Source organism: Patiria miniata, unplaced genomic scaffold (genome assembly GCF_015706575.1).
Source record: "Patiria miniata isolate m_02_andy unplaced genomic scaffold, ASM1570657v1 HiC_scaffold_10, whole genome shotgun sequence".
Lineage (NCBI taxonomy): Eukaryota > Metazoa > Echinodermata > Asteroidea > Valvatida > Asterinidae > Patiria > Patiria miniata.
In genome coordinates this window covers 11,377,264-11,403,771 of record NW_024037048.1, presented here as the reverse complement: position 1 = coordinate 11,403,771, position 26,508 = coordinate 11,377,264, and the positions used below count along the sequence as shown (strand labels likewise).

Below are 26,508 nucleotides of genomic sequence, written 5' to 3'. Positions count from 1 at the left end.
CTATACTCTCAATTTTGTTTAGGGCGTTTTCTGTAATTTTTCTGTCATAGGTGCTAGTCGCTCTAATGAGTGTGCCCGTTCCCTTCAATCTTTCGAGTGGTTTGGGAGCGATTTTGCCCCCACGTTTAATACAGAGAAAAATCGGGACAACGAACCTTACTTTGTTGGGTTTAGCATTTTTCATGGTTTCGCAGCAAATACAATTTGCAAAACAGTCGCCTAAAGCACCAGTACAGTCACAAAAGAACCACGTGTTTCTCCAAATTTCTCAAGAAAACACCAGCGTATACGCTGGCAAATGGTCAACGCATGTTAAGGTGAAGTTCCTTTCTATCGCAAATGGTCAGCGCATGTTAAGTGTGAAGTTCCTTTCTTTGGTTTCTATTTGTGCTTGCATTGCAACAATGAACAGGGATAATTTTTAATAATATAATTTTTTGCAGTTCTTTTGTAGCTCCATTTTGAACATTCGTTCAAGTGTCTTCAGTTGATCATGCGCTCGTGGGACAATTTGTTGTTGTTTGAACAGTGTTTGAAGTTTTGTATTCAGTTTATATATCGGCATGAACAAACTTTTACAAAACCCCTTTGCCCCGGCCCCTCGCACGAGCCTGTTATATTGGAGGGCTTGATATCTTTTCAGTTCCGTGCACGCCAAGAATTGGATGCCGAGCGTACGTTGTCCCTCCATGCTGCAGCTTGTTAAGTTCATTATATTGTCGGTATCTGGTTATGCTCCTGCTTCGATTACCCTAATACGTATCTGGATTGTCTTCAAATTTTTAGTAGCTGAGTTTTCCTCAAAAAAAAAAAAAAAAAAAAAATTGTAACAAAGCATTTTGTAGTAAAACGTTGATAGACGACGCTCCATCACTTTGGTATTTTATGCCGCATTGTGTCGGCCTATAGAGGCCGTTTGCACCAATCACTTTGATGCTCGCCTTTATCGAGTTGCCTTTTTTGTTGCATTTTACGGGTTTCTTCGCATTTTACTGCCCTAGTCCCGCAGTTCGCCTTCCCCGCTATGTCACTCGATGTCGCCTTTGTGAATGATACTCCGTTTAGGTTTGAACTGGAGCTGCGTATTACAAAAACTGACCAGTTTATGGTTACGTTATTTCCATCCCAGCCTTGCAAACTCGTGATGCCATGCTTTGCCATGCAGTGCAGGCGGCTATGACATTTATTGCTGGTTCCACATTACCACTTGCTTCACATATTTTTGTCTCATTCGATGGGAGCGCGGTCACACACGTCTTCAGTTTGCAGTCCTTCGTCGTGCCCTTGAGTTTGCCGGCCGGGCCTCACAATGACAGGTTTATCACATTTAGGCTATTTCGTATATATTTACCGTCGTTACACTCGTATTTCGCCCAGTATTTTCAAACAAGATCTATATCCCCAGTATTAATGGAGTTTTCAACTTTTCCTTTTCTGTTTTCATGAGATTCGCCACCTGACAGGCCGATTGGGGAAGTTGGCACATGGAGCTATGAAAAGGAGCATGTAGCTGTAAAAAGGATCTCCGTGGTTGGAGCATGGTTGGAGACGCTTTCTTGAACTGGTTTTGCGCGGGTGGCGGGGTCATCGGCCTTGAGAGAGAGCCTCCATTGCAACAGCCGGCACACAATGCGGATGACCGAGTACATTGAATTTTGCGCTAGGCATGGTCTGCGGCTTCGTCATTGACTGACTTTATAGTGCAGTGTTACAGGTCGGCTCCATTGACTTCGGCTTGGTATACACAAGCAACTCTTGATTTTCATGGTGGGCCAGTGTGTCTATGCATGGAGGAAGAACGGCGAGACGACGTTGACACTTTCCTATTTCATTGTTTTCTTTTCCGAAATTTTGCCAAGCATCACCTACATAACAGTGTGCCGAAATGCGCTTATAGGCAATCCGCCATTAGTCATTCGCTCATTACGCATATAATTCCCTGTTCTGGAATGCATATAGGGAGTCATTAATTTTTGGCTGTCTCCAATTCGTCATTGGATTATATGATCAGACAGATATTAATAATAATAATGATAATACCGGAGTATTACAGAAAGGTAAATAAAGTTTATGGGAAATATGAGACCCATTGTGTAGCACCTTTCAGGGTTTACAAGGTGCTGCGCCGCATATTGCAGCCACTGCTAGAAATACCGGGGAAAACCCCTTCTCTTAATAACTGAGTCTTAGCGATAAGTGTTACTGGTTTCTTTAATGTGCGTTGCACAACACACGGAACCTACGGCTTACGTCCCACCCGAAAGGCGAAGCGATAACGGTAACGTGCCTTGCTTAAGAACACAAGCACCATGTTCCCACGGTCAGGATTTGAACCCATGTACCACGGCACACGAGTCGAACACCGTAATATTTGGACCACAGCACCCCACAGATGAGGTTCACCTGACCGATGAAGGTTGCTCGTTTATTTTGGGTAACCGATGCTAAACACTATTTTCGTATTGCTATACATGATTATGTCTATTTATCCTCGGTTGCACACGACCTGAGTCTATTTGGCGGCGGTCATGTTGCGAAACTCCGTGCCGCAGCATGTCCGTTTGGCGGGAATTGCATTCCAAGACCGCAAATAGGCCTCAGATATTGGCCAATTTATTCATTATTTATGATGCTTCTGGGATTTGGGGGGCAAAGCACTTGACCCCTGCCTTTGTCGGTATTTCAGGCACAAGATGTTTAAGGGATTAATCGCAAAAGGCATGCAGTCTGTATTCTCTTATCTATTTTGCTGATTGATATATTCATAAGTTACACTTGAAGTTTATATGTCATTATTTGAGCAATATCGCTAGCAAGCTTAGGCCGAAACACGGCCACATAAATATTGCTTTTGGTATTAAGATATTGCTTTTAATAGTTGGCCCTTGCGATATGGTTTAATTGACTATTAATTGCTTCTTATTATATTGCTCGTGGTAATTGTATACCTAATGACGGTTGCATTGTGTATCATTATTGATGATGGTATTTGCATATTAATTATGTTGCTCATGGCTAATTGCAGAGTTCCGCGTCACCAGCTTTGGACCGGAACTAACAGCGTCAGTACTGTATTGCTTATAATTGTGGTTCTGCTATCAAGCTTTGGAGGGGAGCAGACTTTGACAAGATTGTTTTAACTATACTTGCTAAGCATAATTGCAGTTCTGCGCTATCAGCTTCGGGCGGGAACAATCTTTGTTACTATTGCTGATTGCAGTTCTGCGCTATCAGCTTCGGGCGGGAACATTCTGTGATAGTATCGCTAAACAATCTGTGACATTATTGCTAAGTATAATTCAGTTCTGCGCTATCAGCTTCGGGCGGGAACAATCTGTGATTATATTGCTGAACAATCTGTGATAATATTGCTAAGTATTGCAGTTCTGCGCTATCAGCTTCGGGCGGGAACAAGAAGTTTGGCATATTGAATAAACGGCTGCTCAGGCCACAGGTAACACAAGAATGGCGAGTGCGCAGCCTCTGATTCCGGTCTCTCGAGTCTTTGGTAGCATGCGGGGATAATATTTAATATCGACAGCACTAGTGAAAGAACGTGTGCACTGTTTGCATTTACTCACTGTTTGAAAGACAAGACTCCGCGCGCATTCACTGAAGTGCTTAATTTACAACAGGGATACGATGGCCGCGTAATGCCATCGTAGTTAGAATAAGCTCCTTTACTGTTGGTTGGTTTTGACGTAAATACACCTCCCCCCCCCCCCGAAAAAACTGTATATTATGTTCGCAAGAAAATCAATTTAATGTCAAATACATACAACCTAATATCAAAACAATTTTTTATTGAAAATTGAATTTATCATTGAAGACTAAAAGAATTTAAGTTATACCCACTCTTTGTGATATACGTGTTTATTACTCAAACTTACTAATCAAATTTTACATAAAACTAAGGACTCTTTTATCGATATCAGCTTTACTTAGCTTTGTTGTGTTTAATTGCCGTGAATACTTCACGTTGCATCAACAAGTTACTGGAATTTGTATTTAGTTCTTAAATGAATCAAGTGCGCATGATGAATCTGTTTTTTTAGTTATATTAACAAAAAGGTTTATTATGATTGATTCAATTTTAAACGATGTTGTCTTTACTCAATTTCTTCGTGTGGATGAAACTTAATAAATTAAGTACAATTCACCTTTTAACATTTAATGATTTTTTTAACTCAATTATCAACATAAAAGCAACTAAAATTGAGTTAGAAGTATTATTTAATCATTAAAAAAATGATTTAATATTACTTTAGTCAGGGTTCCTTTTTTGAGTGTACGTCATGACGACATCTGGTTCCCAGTGAACCTCAGCACGTAGACCAACCAACCTGTCCCATTATACAAGGGTTTGTTTGAAAAGATTAACGTTTTTATAAAAAAATGTACCATTTTGTTTCACATTTGCTGTTTTTTTCTGTCAAACAACCATTTTCGCAGAATTCTGCCGGAAATCTGCCAAAAAAACACATTTTGTCAAATGTTCTGTCAAACTCATTTTTAACCTCGTTTTTTTAACCAAAAAATCCGTCAAATGTAGCCGAAAATTCGCCGGGGAAAAAAGTGCCCCCCCCCCACCGAGATACGCCACTGCTGCATGATGCATGTATTCGAACAGTGAAACACGAAATAATTGGTACTTTTTATGACGTGGAAAATGCATCCAAATAACCACATCGGTAGACTGTTGCTTTGACTTGCCAGTTAAAGGGGGGACAATGTTATTAGTGTTTGCTGATGTGTGTTGTTGTTTCATTAATAAAAATGAGTAGGAAAACAACCCATTTATTTGATTTCATGTTCCAAAATCGCGTTTAAAAAATGTCGCTGAAATTTGGAACAGCATTGAAACGCTAATATGGCCTGATATGTGTCGAGGTGGTAGCCAAGGCGACCGTGCTGTTTTCTAATGTGAGGGGATAACACTGCACGGGCTTCAAAATCCCCTCAAACCGCGTTCACTGAGGGCCCAATGTGGCAGTACTTATTCGTGGAGAGCCGTCACTGAAAACACAGCGCGGTGCACACACGATCAATGGACCGCTAACATGATGAATCGTTCTGGAAGTCAATCATGCATTATTATGATACAGGGTCAACCATGCACAAAAATGTCCATTTACAAGGTTCAAGCTGTGTAGGCTTTTTGCATCTAGGACTGTTTAACAAATTGCTCGGATTCGCTGTTTCTATCATGGCAATTAGTCGCATGTCTGGTGTATGATTCCATTTACGAGTTTCCGAATGTCTCAGCGATTCCGTTTCGATGCTGGCCTGAAGCTGGGCCCAGCGTCGGCGCAGCGTTGCAGAAACACCAATATGGCCTGAAATGTGTGGTGAGTTCAATGCTGTTTTATGGGATAGCACACAGCACGGGTCACAAAATCCCCTCAAACTGGGTTCACTGAGGGGGTTGATGCGGTGGGGCGAACGTGAATACAGCCCCCCACAATGCCGATGTTTCTGGACGGCCAATTTATTCAAAGCAATGCCAATGCAGCGTGAACCATGCACGAAAAACTTCACTTGCAAGGTTCACGCTCTGTGTGCGTTGTGTGCGTAGGATCAGCTAATAATTTGTTCCATTCACTGTTTCTATATGGCATTTGTCTATTTGTACAGAAGAAATGAACACAAATGCTTCCATTTACGAGTTTCCGAATTTCTCAGTGAATCCAGTTTAATTGCTGGGCCAATGTGGGCCCAATGTGGGCCCGATGCTGGCGCAGCGGTACAGAAATACTGATATGACCTGATATTTGGTGCGGTTTACGCTGAGGCGACCGTGCAGTTTTCTAAAGTGAGGGGATGCAACCACTCAGGCCACAAAATCACCTAAAACCACGTTCGCTGAGGGTAGTGCGGATGACGCGTGATTTCTATCGAGTTGAATGGGAAATCGACGCGGTTACATGCAAAACCCGTGATAAAGCACCCTCAGTGGAGGCCACCCACCCCCGCCCCATTTAAAATATTCACTGTTGAATAATACGTTTATTTTGCATTTAGTGCAGCCTTTGAAAAAAAATAACGCACCCCAGGTACTTGTGCCCTACCCCAAGTTAAACCCAAGTTTCTCCGCTGGCTTGAGTACGATTTTCTTCCTCATAATAAACTCGAATTTATCCACACAATTTAATATACTGAAGCGCCAACTGTACATTGATTGAATGAATCATGGCCAGTATACGTCACTCGTCTATCCACCAATCACTGTTAGTCGGTGAAAGTCGGTGAGTACCAGTCGGTGACCACAAGTGAGTGGTCTGTGACTGACAGGTTGTGTTTGTCAATCACAAATCTCATGTTTGGATGTGTCACCGACATCCATACAATGTCCACCAATAAGAAGCAGCCATTTCAATCTGGGTGACTAGTTTTTATGGTGACGTTATAGCCTCAACGACATTAACGTTGCTTTCGTATCATTACTATGAAGCGAGTCGGTGATGTGTGATTGACAGCGCATAGGGGCAATGAAATCACAAACCAGGTCCGAATTTTTAGTCACTGCTCAGGAAATCGATTGCACTATTTAAGACATATGGGACCGTCCACCCCTCACAGCAACCAAATCTCATCACCATCTTCGGACGTCAACCAGAGAGAACTGACTACAAGAACAAGATTTTGCTCGGTGAGTGTTTGAAACAATCAATTTTCTTCTGAAGACATTTGTTGTCTTTTGCACAATGTGTTTGAATCAATGCGGAATTCAGATTTTGTTGAATGATGCTGATTAAATGATTCTCCAAACAGTGAACGCGGTGGTAGGCTTGATAGTTCCCAATCTGTGTGTGCTTGTGAAATGTAGCTGCTTTGGGACTGAAAAAAATACAAAGATTTTCATGGACAAAATGTTCGATTTCAATTGACTCTGATACTGATACACGTTTGCCATGCATTAATCAAAGCCCGTCTGAACGAGTTAATTTCAAACACTTTTGTAAATTATCGAGCTATTTCATTTCAGCTCTTAATGTAAACAGTTGGTGCGGATGCATACCACGGTTTTGTGAGGTCAAATTTCAAGGCAATAAAAATGAGGAATTCCTGTCTGGCAATATTTCCTCTACTACTTCCATTGTGCACTCTAAAAAATAAATTGTCAACCTACTGACTAGTTTCTCTAGTTCTTGAAAACAAAAATAGTTTTGATTCTTGTCGATATGGATAGCATACTATAAAGTCATCTTTATGGACGTTTTTATTGTCCAAAAAAACCGGCTGTTCAAAATTTCACTGCAGTTTTTTTAAGAGTGTAAATCAGTCAAATTAGGTTTTGCCCTTCACGACGTTTACACAATGTATACTCAGTGTGTTGCCTCCCGAGTGAAAGTTGGAACAAAAATCACTCGGGTGGGACTCGTGCCCACGACCTCCTGCTTTCTAGTGCACATTTCTTACCACTCGACCACCGAGCTAACAGGATCGGTTGGCTAGTTCGAATGTGATGTACATAGCAGTATATGTTTGTACAAAGGGGCGGCGGAACGCTTTTCAAACTGGGGGTTGGGGCAACTCAAAAAGGGGCACTAATCCAGAAAAAAGGGGCACCATCCGTCGGTGTGAAAGTGAGAGTCCTTCGGACTCTGCAATGGCGGATCCAGAACACAATTTTTTTTTGGTGGGGGGGGGGGGGGGGCGGCAATCAAGTTTGTCCCCCAAAAAGTGGGTCTACAAATTCATGGTGTGATGAGGTTCGCTTAAGGGCCCCTGGGGAAAATGGATTCTAGATGCTCTGTGGTGCGATCTTAGGCAGTTACTGACCACTTGAACAATTTTCTTTATGAAAAGATGGTGGTGTACGTAGTGGCTGCCTTATTTTGTCAACGGGGGAGGCATAGCCCAGTTGCCCCCTCCCTTGGATCCGTCCTTGGGCCTTCGGCACACCGCACACCCTCTGCCCCCCGCAGTAAACTCTCTGGGTCCGCCCTTGAATTTGACTAGTTATGTAGAGAGACCATTTGTTTTTATCAAGAGAGGGACACTGTTGCGTTTGATGGCCAATTTTCCATCTCGAGAGGGGTACAATTTTATTATTGCGAGGGGCAAATTTTGTGCTTTCGAGAGGTAATATTCCATTACAAGGGAGACAATTTGATTTGTAGCGCGATCATATGCTTTCATGTGTGCGTTGAGGAGCCGTTTTGTTTTCATCTTGAGGGGGCACATTTATAACCGCAGAAAGGGCACTTTTGTTGGCCTGGGAAAATCTGGGGGGCAAGTGCTTGGATCCGTCCTTGGGCCTTCGGCACACCGCACACCCTCTGCCCCCTGCAGTAAACTCTCTGGGTCCGCCCTTGAATTTGACTAGTTATGTAGAGAGACCATTTGTTTTTATCAAGAGAGGGACACTGTTGCGTTTGATGGCCAATTTTCCATCTCGAGAGGGGCACAATTTTATTATTGCGAGAGGCAAATTTTGTGCTTTCGAGAGGTAATATTCCATTACAAGGGAGACAATTTGATTTGTAGCGCGATCATATGCTTTCCTGTGTGCGTTGAGGAGCAGTTTTGTTTTCATCTTGAGGGGGCACATTTATAACCGCAGAAAGGGCACTTTTGTTGGCCTGGGAAAATCTGGGGGGCAAGTGCCCCCCCCCCCCCCCCCCCCGGTTCCGCCGCCCCTGTTTGTACAAATTATTCATGCTTTCTGTTCGCCTCATTTGAAGCAAAAGCTCTCGGACAAATTCAGTCATGTTTCCATGTAGGCTTCCACTCAGCATGCCACTTTAGCCTAGATCGTGTTTAATATTTTTTGAAACAGCGATATTGGTTTTTGGCTGAATATTTTGAATGTTTTGGTTGTGCAGTTGGCATATATTTTCACAAAATATTTAAGTTTTTTTCGGAGACACGTCCGGTTGACAAACAGATGGTGGCTTACTAGAGCCAAACCTGTGCGCTGATTTCCCATCCGGAAAACAAATCTTTATGTAACGACTATAACTTGACTGCGGTAGTCCAGCTGTAATGTTTGCGCCACTACTTCCTTGGTATGAGATCGATTTCCCTCATTAATGCAGAAACTGTATGCTCATTGTGATTCCTATAACCACAAGTTCAAGCAACCTTGAACCAGTTAGAGTTAGGATCAATTGCTCACAATCTTAAGTATGATGCAGTGCAACTAACATTTTGATATTTAAGCTTAGTTGATGCTATACATTTGACCAAAACTTAAAGCGAATATCTTTTGGTCCTTGTCACTGGATTTCGTTGCTAGCACACGTTAATAGTCTGCCCACTATTTCAAAAACATCTTCATTTTTTTTCAGATGATAAATCAGACTAAACAATTCAAACTGTATATGTGATACCGGTCTCATCAATTTGAGCATAGCAAAGTTTCTGTCATTAAATCGGTATAGGTACTTTTTCCCGGCAATTATATAATTTATTTGTGTGATTACTTCGTGTGATTCGAAAATTGCAAAGCCTTCAAAAAGAGACATGAATGTTCCTCGCGCTTGAGTCCAGACAGGGCCGTTGGAGAACGCATTCTGTTTGAAATAAATAATCAAACCAAATTAGATTTCACTCGACGGATTTGTGTGTGTGTGTGTGTGTGTGGGGGGGGGGGCATTTAGAACTTTTGCAATTCAGTTATGCCTCCCCACCAGCCCCCAAGTATCTCCAAGAGGATTTTTAATTACTCATATTTTTGTTGGTATTTTTTTCAGCCAGCAATCCGCTTGAGTGTTGAGGAGTGCTCCCGCGATAGAATTCAAGAACTGTGCTTAGGTGAGTGTCTGTTTGACATTTTCTTCATTCAAGCATCGTATTAAAGCGGTGATTTGGTGGGAGACTGTATCTTTTTTTCTATTAATTTACATGTATAAAGTTTTTGGCCACAGTTATAAACAGAAAACGTCATTCGAACAAAAGAAGTGTACAAATCTACACTCACTGTACAGCTGTGCCTTACATTTTGGCCAATCGCTGCTATGAACACACCTTTTTGAACCGTAGCCTTTTTGTTCGTGGTCTTTGAATCAACATGCAAATCAGTTTCAAATTCTCCCTATTATAACTAACTTCTGTTCGATGACGTCACAATGCTGAATTGTCGCAAAGACTTTCTGGTAATTCAAAGAATATCTACGGCTGCAGACCAGCAAATAAACTGCCATGGACCTCGGTGATAAATATCCCCACTTGTAAAGATCAGGACAAATACTCACAGCTCTCCAAGGTGTTTGAGACACCCATCGAATAATCCGATGACCTTTTGGGATAAAAATTCCATCCAAAGATGATGAGCCTGTAGTCCTGTAGCCCATCGCCGAAGGCACAATCTGCCACTTCAAAAAACAATGAACACTCAGGTTTTTTAGGACAAAAAAATATTGCTCAAACAGGGGCGGATCCAGGAATTTTTTTTAGGGTGTCACATCCCAGGGTTTGCCCACCCCATGAAATGGACCCTTGGTTATAGTCACCATCCAATGAACCGTACTGACACTCAGAGAAAACTAGGCCTTCACTCTTCTCTTTACAATATTTATATTTATTTACAGACTTATCATACACATGATTTATATTCCTTATTGAATTCAGATTAAGGGGCAACTTCCAGTATTTAAATACAATCACGAATATTAGTTACAACATAGAACAGAGAAGTGTCCGAGTGTCTCTTGTTGTCTCGTGTCCAGCAAATGCTCTATGCCCGTAGCTTCCCACTTGACCAGCGGAGTCCACACGGTCCTCTGGTCCCGCCGCTGCGGTCCGGCCTCACTCCTCTGGTCACGGGGACGCAATCCCAAAACCAAGATTAAAAGCCCTGAAAACATAGCAATAACAGGGACGTGTTCTCTATATAGTTTGCCAATATGTTAATATTGTACAATAACTAATCAAGCAATATCAAATTTGTTCGCCAAAATATCCAAACATTTCTGCTTAACAAAATTATGTGTTGTTTGGCCAAATTTCCTCAAACGCAACTAGCACCTTCGTAGGCCAACACTTGTCGTTTTTTTATGCAATATAAGCCTTATTGTAGTTTAAACAAAATTAATGCCAAGTTCTAGCCAATACATTTCACGCTTAATCTTTCCAAAATCTCATAAAAATTAGTCTCCAGTTATTAAAGTGATATTATGTTTCCCACAAAATGAATAAATTAAGCACAGTTTAATACAACAAAAAATTCATTTATAGTTAAACTTACAGGAATTGAAGGACTCCTGGCTTATACACTGCTGAATTTTCTGGTTCATGAACTCTCATTAGTTCAGACTCAATGAGCTCTCATTAGCTCTGCCGCAGGTTGGCTATGCATTGCCCTATCTCCCTTGGCTTCTCAGTCTCACAAAACCACTTCGAGTCCGGCCACTGCCCTCTACTCGGAATTTCTCTTAGCTACTCCTCTCTCTTACATTTGCCCACGCTTGTATACCCAAAATAAAATTAGTCCTATGCATAAATTAACATGATAAGTTTATTCTGTCCACTCAGGCTTTTCCTTGCCTATTTAAAATTCACGTTGAGTATTACGTAAGCCCCATTGGCCAATGACAAACTAGGTGTGGCTTAATTATTTACACGTCACAGGCTCAACAAAACATAGTTTGGGCTAGCTCACCTATCCCCGGAATGTTGGGTATGAGAGCCTCAATAAAAGTACATTGTGTTAGCCTCTACATAAAACACATTCCAAATTCCAAATTCCAACCCAGTAACACTTATCGCTAAGAGAAGGGGTTTGCCCCGGTGTTTCTGGCAGTGCCTGCAATATGCGCCGCAGCACCTTGTAAAACCCTTATAGGTTGCTACATAATGGGTCTCATATTTCTCATGAACTTTATTTACCTTTCTTTAATAAAAGACATATCTCCAGCGCCTTGAGTACCTAATAGTTGGTAGATACGTGCGCTATATAAGACTCCGATATTATTATTATTATTATGTACATGATTCAGGCCAAATACAAATAAATCTTGTTTCTACAACCAATAAAGAGTACATTCGTTTTATTAAAATAAAGTCACTCTGTGACACAGGGGGAGGATCAGGCTCCTTAAATGAATTATGTCCAATTGTTGTGACAGGCGAACATATAGGTAGTTAGTATTACTATAATTGTGATATATTTTGTGTGTGTGTGCGGCACAGCGGGGGCTGGGGGTGCCCCTCCCCATCCCACCCGACCCTCTGGATCCGCGACTGTCAATTTGTTTTGTCAAATTTGGACCTTAAATGCTTGTAATTTGATGTATGATTTGATGTAAAATATCCATATCTTCACATTTAGGTTCATGTTCATACCAGGTTTTATCCATCTGCAGCTTCTTTTTGCATTTTAAATTGACCTAAATTTGACCTACCGGTCCCCCCCCCCCGAAGGAAATGTCAGACGATTTTGTCTTCGAAAATCAAAAATGTTTATTAAGGTATGGTCAATCAGATTTCAAAGTGTGAACATGATTGTTCATTTTGTTTATGAGGTTTTGCAGTGAAATCGCTTGTAATTAGATACCTGATGACGTCATTATGACGTTAGAGTATAAAAAGGTACATCTCGGAAACAGTGTTGATGTTCGTTCAAGGTTTGAAGTTTATACCATGTACTGTACGGTTCAGAAGAAAGGTTGCAGATAATTATTGTCCAAAAAAGAAATCCGGACATCAAAAACATGCCTGTCTTATGTTGTGTTATTGCTCAAGCAGTACCCTTTCAACTTTGTCATTTCGCTAGAGTTCACAGTGCGCTTTGATCATCAAGTTACATTCAATCATCGCAGGATGAACGTGTCATGAATATTGAGGGCGCAAATACAAACGGACCGGATTGTGATGATGCACACAGTTTTATACCAGTTCAAACTGCTTTATTTAACTGGATGAAATCATCTATAGAGTTGATGTTTGCACAAATTGCTCAGGCTTTCTGTTCGCCTGAAGAGAGTGAAGCAAAAGCTCTCGGATGAATTCACTCATGTATTTGCATGTAGGGTTCCACTCAGCATTCCACTGAGATTCTGTTGGATATTTGGACAAACAGCGATATTGGTTTTTGGCTCATTTTTCGAAAGTTTTTGGTGATTGGCACAGATTTTCACTAATCTGAAATATTTTGTGAGACACTTTTCAGTTGACAAACAGATGGTGGCTTACTAGAGCCAAACCTGTGTGCTGATTTCCCATCCGGAAAATAAATCTTTATGTAACGACTGTAACTTGACTGCGGTAGTCCAGCTGTAATGTTTGCGCCACTACTTCCTTGGTATGAGATCGATTTCCCAAAAACTCTATGCTCATTGTGATTCCTATAACCACAAGTTCAAGCAACCTTGAACCAGTTAGAGGAACATAGGATCAGTTGCTCACAATCTTAAGTATAATGCAGTACAACTAACTTTTTTGAAGTTTTAGCTTAGTTGATGCTATACATTAAACAGATAAATTAAAGGAATTATTTTTGTGGGTTCTTGTCACTGAATTTCGTTGCTAACACACGTTAATAGTCTGCCCACTGGCACACTATTTAGAAAACGTCTTCAGGTTTTTTTAAGACGATATATCAGTCTGAACAATTCACAGTGTATGTGATACCGGTCCTGTCTTCACTTTGCGCATCGCAGTTTCTGTCATTAAATCAGTATAGGTACTTTTCCGGGCAACTACAATTTGGTGTGTGATTACTTCGTGTGATTCGAAAACAGCAAAGCCTTCCAAAAGAGACATGAATGTTCCTCGTGCTTGAGTCCAAACAAGGCCGTTGGAGAACGCATTCCGCTTGGACTAATCAATCCAAATTACATTTCACTGCACAAGAGGGTGTGTTTTTTTGGGAGGGGGGGGGGCGTTTAGTACTTTTAAAATGCAGCTATGCCTCCCCACCAGACTACAAGTTATATCCTAGATGATTTTTAATGACTCATATTTTTGTTGGTATTTTTTTCAACCAGCTATCCGCTCAAGTGTTGAGGAGTGCTTCTGCGATATAATTCAAGAATTGTGCCTAGGTGAGTGTCTGTTATTTGATATTGTTTTCATCAAGCATCAGAATAGAGCAGTGATTTGGTGGGAGACTGTGCTATTTTTTCTTTACATTTATAGGTGTTTACATTTGGCTGTCAAAATTAAAAACAGAACAAGTCTTTCGATTAAAAGAAGAGTAAAAGTGATATTTACTCCCAACGTAGAACTGTGCCTGACATTTTGGCCAATCGTTGCTCAGCATACCTTTTCGAACGTTGCCTTTTTGCTCATATAGTGTTTGAATCAACATGCAATTGAGATTCTGATGATTATTGCTGACACAATTATCTATCAAACAACGAGCGCGGTAGCAGGCTTGATATTTCTCTGATTTGGTGTGTGTTTGTGAGGTGTAGTTGCTTGATGACTGAAAACAAGATCGTTATGCACACAATTTCAATTGAAACTGATCTTGGATGAATATGATACCATGAAATCATGCCTTTCCTCAACGGATAAACGATTAAATACGGTCATGTTTTGCACTACAATCATTAATTGATAGACGATGACGTCACGTCACGATGACGTCAGATTAATGTACACACTTCGAAATCAGGGTTGATGTTTGTTCAAGGTTTCAAGTTTATCCCAAGTACCGGTTGGGAAAAAAAGTCGCGGAGAATTATTGTCCGAAAAAAACCCAGGAAAGAAAGGGATACAATAATTCTTATCATTTCAAAACGGAGGTCGGGTCCCACCCGACTACCCAAATATATCAGGGTTTTGCTGTTCGGAATAAAGAATTCCTGGCTGACAATAATTCCGATACTACTTCCATTGTGCACCCTCAATACAAAATTGTCCAAATACTGACTGCTTTTTGTTTAGTACTTGAAAACATTATTTGAATTCTTGTTGCTGTTCTTGTCTGATATAATACTATACATTCACGGAATAATTTATCGTCAAAAACAAAGTTGTTCAGGTTCGACTGGTTTTGAATCAAATTTTGAATGCTTTCTTTCAAGAGCTCATTACATCAAGTTCCCTGATGTGATTCAGAATAGTTGAAATGTATCGGGATTCGTATTTATTCAAAATAATTCACGCACTTGTAATAGTTCAGGGGGGATATAAAACTGCTGCGTTAACATTTTGGTTTAAAGAAAACAATCTTGCGAAAGTTCGACTCTTTACAACCTGAACAGTATATGATCAACCACCCCTTATTTTCTGCCTCTTTTTTCCCCCTGTTTAATTTATCATTTAAATTTTCAAACATGAAATGCTGATGAGATGAACTCACATTGTATTCCGACAATCAATGGGGAAGTTGGTCAGGGAAGAACGTTTATCAGGAAATCCGGACAACTCAAACATGCCGGTCTTATTTTGTGTTATCAGTAAGGTGGATACGTGTATTCTCAGTACCTTTTAAACTTTGTTAGTTATTAAACTGACATTTCGCTAGAGTTCACAGTTCGCCATTCCTGTTTGATCATCAAGTTACATCCAAACATTGTAGGATAAACGTGTCACTGAATATAGAGGGCGCAAGTACAACGGACCGGACCGTTATGATGCACACAGTTTTATTCAAATTAAATTTGCTTTATCTAGTTGGATTCATATGTAGCAATCGTGTTTAGCGTTGATGTCTGTTAAAATTATTCGGCCCTTCTGCTTTGCTGTTCGCCTTTAAATCTGAAGCACAAGCTCTCGGACGAATTCAGTCATGTTTGCATGTGGGGTTCCACTCATCATGCATCGTAGATTCTGTTGAATATTTTCTTGAAAAAAAAAGATAGTAGTATTTGCTGAATACTTTGAAAGTGTTTGGTTAGTTGGTACACGAATAATTAAACAAAAAAATATTGGACATTATTCGGTTAATAAACAGATGGTGGCTGATGCTAATAGCCAAACCGGTGCGCTGATTTCCGATCCGGAAAATAAATATTTTTGTAACGACTGTAACTCGACTGCGGTGTCCACCTGTAATATTTCCGCTATACTTCCTTGGTATGAGATCGATTTTTCTTGATAATGCAGAAAATGTATGCTCATTGTGATTCCTACAATTTCAAATACAAGCAATTTTGAAAAAAAAAATAAACATAGGATCGTTTGCTTTTGGTGCATTTTTTCCTGAAAGCAACACAATTTGGCTTAAAAACTTAAGAAGGTCGCAACTAACCTGTTGAAGTTTCAGCTCAGTGGATACTATCATTGAGAAAAAGCAGAGAAAACGTATGCACTATTTTGTTGGACCTCGTAACGTGATTCCGTTGCTTTATAACAACATGACTTTTTTAAAATTTTAAAAACACCTTCAAAGTTTTTAAACGATATATCAGGCGAAACAACCTTACTGGGTATTTGATACCTGTCTTATCTTCACTCTCAGCATTGCAAGATTTCTGTCTTTTGCATAATGTTTTCTCTAAGAAAATCTTAGGTTGTTGTTTTGGGGGGTGGTTACTGCATTTGATTCGAAAATAATAAATCCTTCAAAGAAGACAAGAATGTTGCTCGTGCGTGGGTCTAGTCAGGGCCGCTGCATGCAGGACGCATTCCGCGTGAAATAAATAATCAATCTAGATCGTACTTCGCCTGACAGAGATTTTGTTCCGGGGTTGTTTCACTTGTTAAATTCAGCTATGCCTCCCCCAGCAGCCGCCAAGATAAACTCCGAGCGGATTTTCAATGATTCATTTTCGTTGGTATTATTTCCAGCTCGCAATCTGCTGAGTGCTGAGGATTCCCTTCGTGATAGAATTCAAGAACGTTACATCAAGGTGAATGTATGTTATTTGACATTTTCCCCACTCAACCATCAGAACAGAGAAGTAATTTTGGTGGGAGACTGTATTTTTTTAAAATATATTTATACATCTTTTGGTCACAATTATACCAGAAAACATCGCTCGAGTGACAAGGTATTTAGAGAAGTGAGGAGTTCCCTCACCTAACACGAACCGTAGAACTAATTCTGACATTTTGGCCTGCAGTCTTTGCAAATTCCTCCTCAAGTTCATCAGAGTGCCTCGAACTGATAGCGGACACACGCTCAAATTTCCTTTACAGTTTTATGGACGTACACCAGTTTGTCATAAAATTAGAACTAAGATGAACAAAATATTGATCTTATCAATATTTGGTTGTTGTGTAATCAGATTCTTTGTCATTTATCTTCTTTTTGTATCCTTGTTAATCGTTTTTGCATTTTGTAAAATCAAAATTGTGTTCACAACCATTGTCCTAATAATTTTTTCATCGTTGATCACCTTGTAATTCGTTTGTGATTGTTTATCACATTAGGGAATCATAACATAGGTTTTCGCAACTTGTTCATTCAATCGGAGAGATTGTTCATTACATTTCAAAAGGACGCAATTAGAGCATTTGATTTTGTTGGAATATACACCCCCAAAACTGCAAAAATCCATTTGGTTTGGTTAGTTTTCTATTTTGCACTTATTATAGGCGAATTTGCAAGAGAAAATATTAATTTTCAACGAAAGTGCAATGGAATAAGGAGTCCACTTAATTCGCTAAACGTCAATCGTATTGGCTACATAAAAATTAACTTATATGAAACTCAATATACTTTTTTATTTTATTTCCACCAAGTCATTGCAACAAACAGGTCAATTGTCCTCACATAAAAATCTGTATTTTTACATTGTATTTTATCGGCGAGTGTTCCACGTGTATTTCCTTCTATGAATTTGACACTTTGCATTGATGCAGTCATGTTCTGCTTTTTTTTTTCATATTCCCTTCCCAGGCATTCCAATCTTTGAAATAGCTGTACATTCCTTAATCCTAACTTTTCAAAAGCCGTGTCATTTTATCCTCTGTTGTATCACGATAACACATTATCTTGCTAATGCAACTTCCAAATATCATTGAACTGTGTTACTTTTGTAAACGTATGCATCAAATTGAATTCCCGAGCAAGAACGAAATTCAAAGCACAAGAAATTCAATGCACAAGTGACGTAATTTGCTGCCTACTTTTCACGCGTGAATAAAGAACACCCTGAAATATTTTGAACTGTCGCTAAATTTAACCGGGTGTGAAAACGTTTGCCTGATTTATGCGTATTTGAATGAAAATGTTTTATTATTGAATTAGCAAAGTGTGAAATTGGGTTGGCAAACCTACAATATTTCGTAGTGAATGAAGAATTTCAATGCTGCTTTAAAACTCATAGCAAACTGGCGTTAAAAGTAAATGTGCCTGGAAAAGTGTAACAAATGCTTAGAATGCCAACAAACTTTTGACCTAGTTACTATAGTGTTTCAAAAATAGAAACTTACCTTTACAAAATAAGTTTGAAATAAAAACAACAACAATAACGTTAAGACAATTGAATGCTAATTTCAAGAATCAGTCAAGTCACGAGAAATTGAACAATACCACAATAAAACAGGTTGTTTTTATTGACGAATTCGACGGGAATACCTATTATTTTAATAATTTGACCCTTATTAATTGGCGAGTTGTTTTTACTGTTTTTGGATGGCAATTTATCCAAATGAGAAAAAAAAATGCAATGTTAGCTTAATTATTCCTTATTATTCCTTAATACTATAAGTATAAACGTAATCAGTCTTCGTGTGTATGTTTTTTTCTCAGCCTACATTAAACTCCTTGTGATCTCTTCTTTGACCTGATTTTCAAGAACGAATCATCGAGGTGGGTGTGGTGACATTAATTAATGATTCTATCAGGACCGGGGAAGGGGCAGTTGTGCTTCGCTTCCATCTCCCCCCTCCCCCCAAAAAAAACAAAAAAATACTACAGTTCCAGAACGCTTTTTGCAATTCGGTGACCTTTCCTTACTTTTATCGGCCCCTTGCCCCTCATACGCCACTGTTATATCACAAAGAAAACATTTTTTGAACAATGATTTATCCAATCTCATTTTTTTTGGTGTTTTTTTTTTAATCTGGCGGCGGATTGTCACTTGTTTTAGACTAGTTCTCCAGTTTATCGGAACTCAATATTTTTCTCTACTCTTCCCTATTTAAAAAAAAAAATATTTAATTTAAAACAAAATCACCGGAATTGTTTTTTTTTTATTGTTCTTCTGTACAGAATGAAGATCTGCGTGGCAACCGTTCTTTCAATCGCCCTCCTTCTGGGTAACTCCGTCAACCTCCGAGCTTCCCTTACTGGGCCGGTTCCCTCGGACGGTGATGGTCCTGCAACTCGGGCGGGCCAAACGTGCTGCCAGGAAACAGCGGCAATTGTAGGAATTTTACAAGGGTCAAAAGGTGATGCAGGTCAAAAAGGAGAGCCGGGTGACGACGGTAGAGGCCTGCCAGGGCTAATCGGACCGATTGGCCCTCAAGGTGACACTGGGCCTAAAGGTTCAGTCGGGACAACCGGTCGGACTGGTGTCAAAGGTCAAAAGGGTGAGCCAGGGGAGACACAACCCGACCAGCGGGTAGCATTCACCGTGGTGAGGACGACCGAGTCGTTTACCTCTACGCGTTTCGACACCCGTTTGCCCTTCCAGGAGACCGAAACGCTTCTGCCGGGTACCAGTTTCGAACTCGAGACCGGCACGTTCACGTGTGGAGTGCCGGGCACCTACGTGTTCATGTTTTCTGTGCTCAAACATTCTTCCAGCATCCACCTGTTCATTTATCTCCGGAAGAACGGCGAACGGATTGTCTCTGGCCAAAGCACTGATTCAAGTCACTGGGAGCAGGTGTCTGCAAGCGCGGTGGTGGTTCTGCAGCGTGGAGATAGGATATATCTCACCTTTGGCGGTAAGGCAAATGGTGGTTCCCATCACTTCACCTCATTCAGTGGCTTTCTCCTTTACCCCGAATAAACAAAACAAATCTAACACATAAAGACACGCGCATCTTGTTGCTGATTAGTTGAATTACTTTCCATTTTGCCGAAACAATAACCAATTAGTTAAAACAAATAATGTTCAATGATAAAGTCACAAAAAAATAACATATTATTAATGTTTTTGCATATTACAATAGATTTGTGTTTTTTTTACTTTTTGCAAAAAAAAAAATATATTTAGCTTTATGCATAAGTATTGAGATATAGTGAAAAGTATGCATGAGTATTGAGATATAGTGAAAAGTATGCGTTAAGTTTGTTCACAACGATTTTTATTGTATCAACTGTAGGGCCTATAGGACAGTATTTTAATGGAATATTCTTTTTCAAAGCAATGTCGTATTTTAATTTTTTTTTTAAGTTTGCAAAAAAGTTTTTATTTGCCACATTTGGCCAAACATATAAAAGAAAGTATGATTTTGCTGAAAGTAAATGCAACCTTTTTTGTGGTATTGGGTAATTAATAAATACAACAGGTTAATTAAACAGAATACCTTTATAGGTATCCTAAAGCAAACAAGCCCCATCCCGCCTCTTGCGCTTTTTGATTTTATGGAGGCTGGATGACCAGTGAAAAAAAAACGAACTTTCTTTGCCAATGACATTCCATTGATGGTCAGGTGTTGCAATTAAGTCACCTGCTGAAACTGTGCAATCTCCGTAGACATTAAAAGTCATTTTCACAGCTCTCAAATAGCGAGCGTGAAACAAACAACTTGGTTTGACAGTGGCGGATCTAGGTGCCCCCACTCCCTCCGCCCCCAGCCGCAAATAATTAAAAAAAAATGCAGACCCCTCTCCCCAACTTGACATCTACCCCCCCCCCAGTCAAAGCTAGATCCGCCTCTGTTTTACTGCACGGTTTGGATTTCACGCTATTTTCTGCTATAGTGAGTAGGTTTGCGTTAATTGTAAAGTTGTGCCGTTAGATTAGCCTCTCATTATTCTCATGGGAATTGCTAGACTTGACTCAAGTCAGAATTGCTTTTAGTCGGTATCCATAAAAAAAAAATCACAAAAATCACTGAGTTGCATCTTTCCAGAGAAGCACGGCAAGGTACACTTCAGCACGCGTTCCACTCAGTGCCGTATAACAATGCGCACACGTACACTGTATGTACATTCTACAATACGCTTATTATACGTACATGTGTTGGCATGTCACGGCGTGGAGCATTAGTGTACGTGACTGCGCGCAGAGATGTGATTGGCTGCGCGTCGCCCAGCATTGTTCTGTGTGCTGTGGAGACGTACACACGTGGTTAGACGGTCAGTACAGTGCGGTAATGGCAGTTCGTGAGTCAACAGTCAGTCGTCTGTACTGTGTGGGCGAAACGTGTGGTGAAGAGGTAAGCACGAACTTTGTAGAGTTTGTGGTTTGTGTGTGTGGTTTACTAGGATCGGCTTTATGCCGTGGGTAGCGCTTACTAGGGAGCCGAGATCGCTAGGTTGTTGCCGGCGAGCTGTGTGCACTTGACCCGGTAGCGTGTAGTTCCCCGTTGTAGCGGAGAACATAAGTAAGCCGTGCGTTGGGAGTAGCATCAGCCAAGGTGGTTGAGCGTGCCAAAGTATCGGAAGAGGTGTCGGCATTCCTGCTATGGTATACACCTTTACGGTGAATAGCGGTGGACGTACGTGTACCGACCTTGCTTTCACACGGCTGCGTTCCCTGTGTGGCTGGGAAGCTCGGAAGGCACTGTTCGAGAACAACCAAAATGACATCGTCATCAGACGGCATGCATATTGGATATGGTCTTGAATATGCATAGCGTAATGGTACCGCCCCTACTTTTTTTGGCGCGCGAGAATTAAATGCTGACGTCAAAAAATGCAATCATGGCGTTTACGGTTGTGCCGGATAATTCGGACAATAGTCCTTAAAATAATCCGCCTCCGTGGTCGAATCTGTGGACTCCTCTTTCTCAGGACGGTCTGTCTGGCTGGGTTTCTACTCTGGCAGAGGCAGAAGGGCTTCGTAAGGAATTCGAACGCCATACTTCTTTGACGTTTATTTGTCATAAAAAGAAACCAAACTTCGGACAGGATGCTGTTGGAGATGCGAATATGGGTAGGTCGGCCGTCGGCCTAGGCCTTCTGAGTACTGGGCAAATGCTGGGCCTAGTTAGTTAATTATTATTATACTAAGTATAGAAGAAATCAGGCCTAACCCCAGGCATAGGGCCTATAAAAAACTCAAAATCAACAGTGTAAACGAGTTTCTTATTGCTGTTATTATTAATATTATTTTGCAACCTGACCATCATGACCATGCATTTAACAACATGTTTAATGTTTAATGCTAGTACAGTATGCCTAGGACTACATGTAAATGTAATGATGTAGGCCTAATAAACGCTATTTTCTCAATATTTTTTTCTCAAAAAGAATTTTTTAAAAGGTAGAAACTCTGCACAAGTGTTGAAAAAATAATAATGGGTACAACTTTGGATTTCTAGCGTGGCCCTGCATTCTATATCTACAAAGTTCAAATGCCTGGTCAGGGGCGTATCCAGGAATATTTGCAGGGGGGAGCAGCTGCAGCATCCGATTTCACAAAGCGCTGCGACGCGTCGCAACTCAAGTTACGACTGTAACATGTCGCAACTTGCGACGCGTCTTACCATCCATTTCACGAAAGTTGCGATGTGTTGAACGCGTCATAAGTTCCTTGACAATGGCTTAAAACACGTCGCAAGTTATGACGTGTCTAGTGGTCATCACAAAATAAGAAGATTCATTTTCTAAGCCAGTTTTATGCCATCAACATTACATACATGTACACGAGATTATAATACTGAGGCAATGTGTGTAAAGTTGTAAATAAAAGATTCATTGAATAATTATGAATTAGACTGGAATATTGCAGTTGAAATGTCAAAGTAGCTATACAGTCCACTGAGAGCTTGTTTTCCTTCGAAATTTGCATCGCACAACCGCCATTTTGTTTTACGTTTTAACAAATTTCGAGCTGAGATCCAACGACTCTTTGTCGGGGAGAGGGGGGGGGGGCTGTTACCATTTTCTAAAATAGGGGGGCCCTCTTCAAAACCATTTCCAGGAATACGGGGCGCGCTCTTCCAAACCGCGTTCTCTGGGCCTTTTTTTTCAGGGCACACTGTAAAGCTTTGGGCCTTGGTTATTGAACTCCTCGTTTATGTTAGAACTCAATGTCATTTATGGAAATGGTTACAGAAAAACAAAATATCAAAACAAATCAAAGAGCCACTTTGTACTCATCTGAAATAGGGCTAAGGGGCACATTCAAGATGGGAATGTTTTGGCCTGGGAAATCGAGGGGGGGGGGGGCAGGTAACCCCTGCCTCCATCATTACTAATTTCAAACATTTCATCATCCTATGTTTTTTTCTCAAAAGGCATCAAGAGCAATTACAAGATCCGGTTTAGAGACTGGAATGACACAGTTCCAGATGATGATGTACCATTCGTGATCAAATCATGGAACACACTCTGTTGCATGTTTGGGCCGGACTTCCACAGAAGTGAAAAGAGGAGGAAGCTCAATGCAAGGGAGGAAGAACTCATGGTGGGTACAAACATCTCAACTTTGTATTTTTTCTATCATAATTACTGCTGTGTGCTGTGTGTACAGTTCATATCGAAGGAATTCATGTAGGAAAGTAGGGTCAATCGAACGTAAGCATGTAAATATTAGTAAAGTGACCCAATTGATTTGCATACTTTTGCTGCAAGTGCTTTCCACAAAATATGATATTAAAGTTTAAGAATAACTCCAATCCTTTTACCACATAGGAGCCACTGATACATATCATCAACAACATTAAATTTCATATTTTGTTTTGTTAGGGTGATCATCCAAGACCCTGTAGGTCAGTAACTCGTGTGCAGTGCACACAAAAGAAAGAATGCCCAGTATACGTAGTCTACTCTTGTGTTGATTTGCACTATACGCTCATCATGGGGATGGGGCTCTCATCATTAGCAAACATGTATAATGCACGTAAAGCAATGTCTTGCTAGCTGAATAAGCTTTTCTTTCTTGCGATAATTGTTTTCTTTGTATAATTACCCTTCTATGTTTTATTCGATTTGAAAGCTTACTTATATACATCCATAATGCACTAGTCAAATGATCCCCCCACTACCACCAGCAGCATACTTCATCCCATATTTTCATGAGGTTGTGTGTGTGTCCATGCCTAAAGATTTGTCATTTGATCAATTTGTGGGGTGCGTTACTTTCCCTCAGTAGGAGTATTAATTTTATTGAGGTTTTTCAACGTGGCTAAAAAGAATTCATTGTACACAAGTAATGTGACATTGTGATGTATCAGTGTGTACATTGATCATAGGATGACCATGGATGTAGCTCCATGTAATGACACACCATTCTCTGTTGTCATGGAGTTCAAGTGCTAATACTTGTAAGGTTAGTGAATTGTTTCAGTGACTTAATAAGCCTATATTAAGGCACTGTTGAGATTTTGTCTTTCTAATTATAACTCTGCAGATTATCCATGGATTCTTGGAAATCTGTTCCCAAAGGCATCCCCGGGCATACATAATGCAGTGCTTCTGTGCCGACAAATGGGCTAATGACAACTTTGAGTGGCTTTTCACGAAGGTAATGAAAATTGAAGGAGCGTCAATAGAGAGGGGCTACAGTGCAAACATTATGTCGGACATTTTACAAGATTTCAAGTCATCGGGCAGTCACACTCACAAGTCTTGTATTTTGCCCAAAAGTATTTCAATGAGAGGTCATATACATCATAGGATAAAGCTAGGGCTGCAGGTTGCAGTGTACAATATTTTCATGTTCATCTTTCTTTTTCTGGATTGAAAAAAAACACAGAAAAGATTCACAACCTTTGATTGGGTTCTTCTGCCCATCAATGTGGACAATCAACACTGGATGTTGATGGTGGCGAATCCTCGGGAGCAGACTATAGCAGTGTTGAACCCCACAGGAGCAACACAAAATATTGAATTCTACCTGGAATGCTGGAGGTAACTATATGCTTAAATGTTTCCAGTGAGGGGTGCTTATAATATTTAAGTAAACACTAAATGAAATGTTTTCTCTGGCTATAACTTTGACAATACAAATAATTATTAACAGACTTTTGTCTAAAAACTGTTTAAATACTTTGGACAGTATTTTTACCTTTGAAATATATATGACGTTGATATTTGTTTCACACGAAGTAAAGAAAAAGAAAAAAAAGACTGCCAAAAAAATTAAATTGAGTAAACGGAGCGTCACCGTGGCTCACCTATTATTACTGCATTTCACTGCCAACCTGGTTCGCTACAGTGGTGAAGCAACAACTCACGAATAATTAAGATAACTAAAGTAGTCGAAACAAAACTAGGAAGACTTGCATGGTAGATCTGGAGTGTGTCGATGCAGGCCTCCTGTCAATGTATACAGAAGAACTGAAAGCTTGATGTATGATGAAGCTAATGCTTTTCATAAAGGAATGGTATGCTTGGCTATTAGTAGAAAGGTTCGTTCACTACACCAGTACAAACGCGGTACTGAACGTTGTAAATGAACATTGTAACAGTGAAAAAATGGTATTACATTTTCAATGTTCATATTATATTTTGTTTACACAGGAGGTTTATGCGGCACAGATCGGATGAGTGTACTGAGAAGCTGAATGATTGGAAGCAGGTGACTTATCCCATCAGCCTGCAGCATGAAAACAGCAGCTGTGATGTTTTCATTTTGATGGTAGCTATATAAGTGGCCAGAAGACTATGCAATTTTACCTGGTCCTCAGACTTTCATACTTTTTGGTCAGGTGATTTGCTCCTTACATTTCAGCTATATCCAGCTTATTGTTGGCAGTTTTCAAATATCACAAAAAGTTTTGTTGCATGGTGCAGTTACACACTCACTCTTGTTGCTCCGCTAACTATGCACAACTTGGATTCTTACCAGATTTTCTTTCCTTTTAACTTTTTGTTCAGTATGCGGAAGCAATTCTGGCCAAGAAACCTCAAGTGATCATGCGCCAGCAACATGTACCGATGTACAGAAGGTACATCAAGGACTGCATTGTGCACAACACCATAACTGCGGCAGATGGGAGATGTGCATGTTCCACCTGCTGTCAGCCAAAGACAAGAACTTTGCAGTGGATACAGTGCGACAACTGTGATCTGTGGTTTCACTTTGAATGTGTAGATTTAAGTAATGTTAATTTACACCTGGACAGGTATTACTGTGCAGATTGCACAGCAACAGGGAGAATGTTGCCTTAAGCAGACCTGCCAACTAGTACGACTCTGCCGTATTTCGTTCGGGAATTTGTTGAAAATACGAACGTACATTTTTTCCCCCATAAAAACGGGTTTCGACCATTTTGGCACAGCTGAAAAAAATGCTTGTTCAAAGCTGCTGTGAGTGTAGATTATACTAGATAAAATCTGCTGAATTGACGTACACATGCACGAAGCCAATTAAACGATGTACTGCACTAACTGAATCTGGTTTTGCAATTCCCACTGTACACAATATCACAAACTAGAACCAGTCCATTCCTGGAGTGTGCCGATACTTCAAGCAGCGGCACCCCCGCCGCAAAAATAAATGTTTGTATTCGTAAACACACTTACCAGCTGGAGTACATACGTCAGATCTAACATGCAGTCACGATCAACCGACTTTCTATTTCTAAGTGAATGCACGATAC

At 40.3% G+C, this 26,508-nt stretch overlaps 1 protein-coding gene across 1 annotated transcript; it reads left to right on the top strand.

The window, feature by feature from the left end:
* The first annotated feature begins 21,104 nt into the window (after positions 1 to 21,104).
* LOC119740782 lies at positions 21,105 to 26,077 on the top strand. The gene is made up of 5 exons (XM_038216206.1): positions 21,105 to 21,174; positions 24,315 to 24,428; positions 24,660 to 24,814; positions 25,427 to 25,544; positions 25,784 to 26,077. The coding sequence occupies exons 1-5, from the start codon at positions 21,112 to 21,114 to the stop codon at positions 26,075 to 26,077; spliced, it is 744 nt and encodes a 247-aa protein (XP_038072134.1). The 5' UTR covers positions 21,105 to 21,111.
* The last annotated feature ends 431 nt before the right edge of the window (positions 26,078 to 26,508 follow it).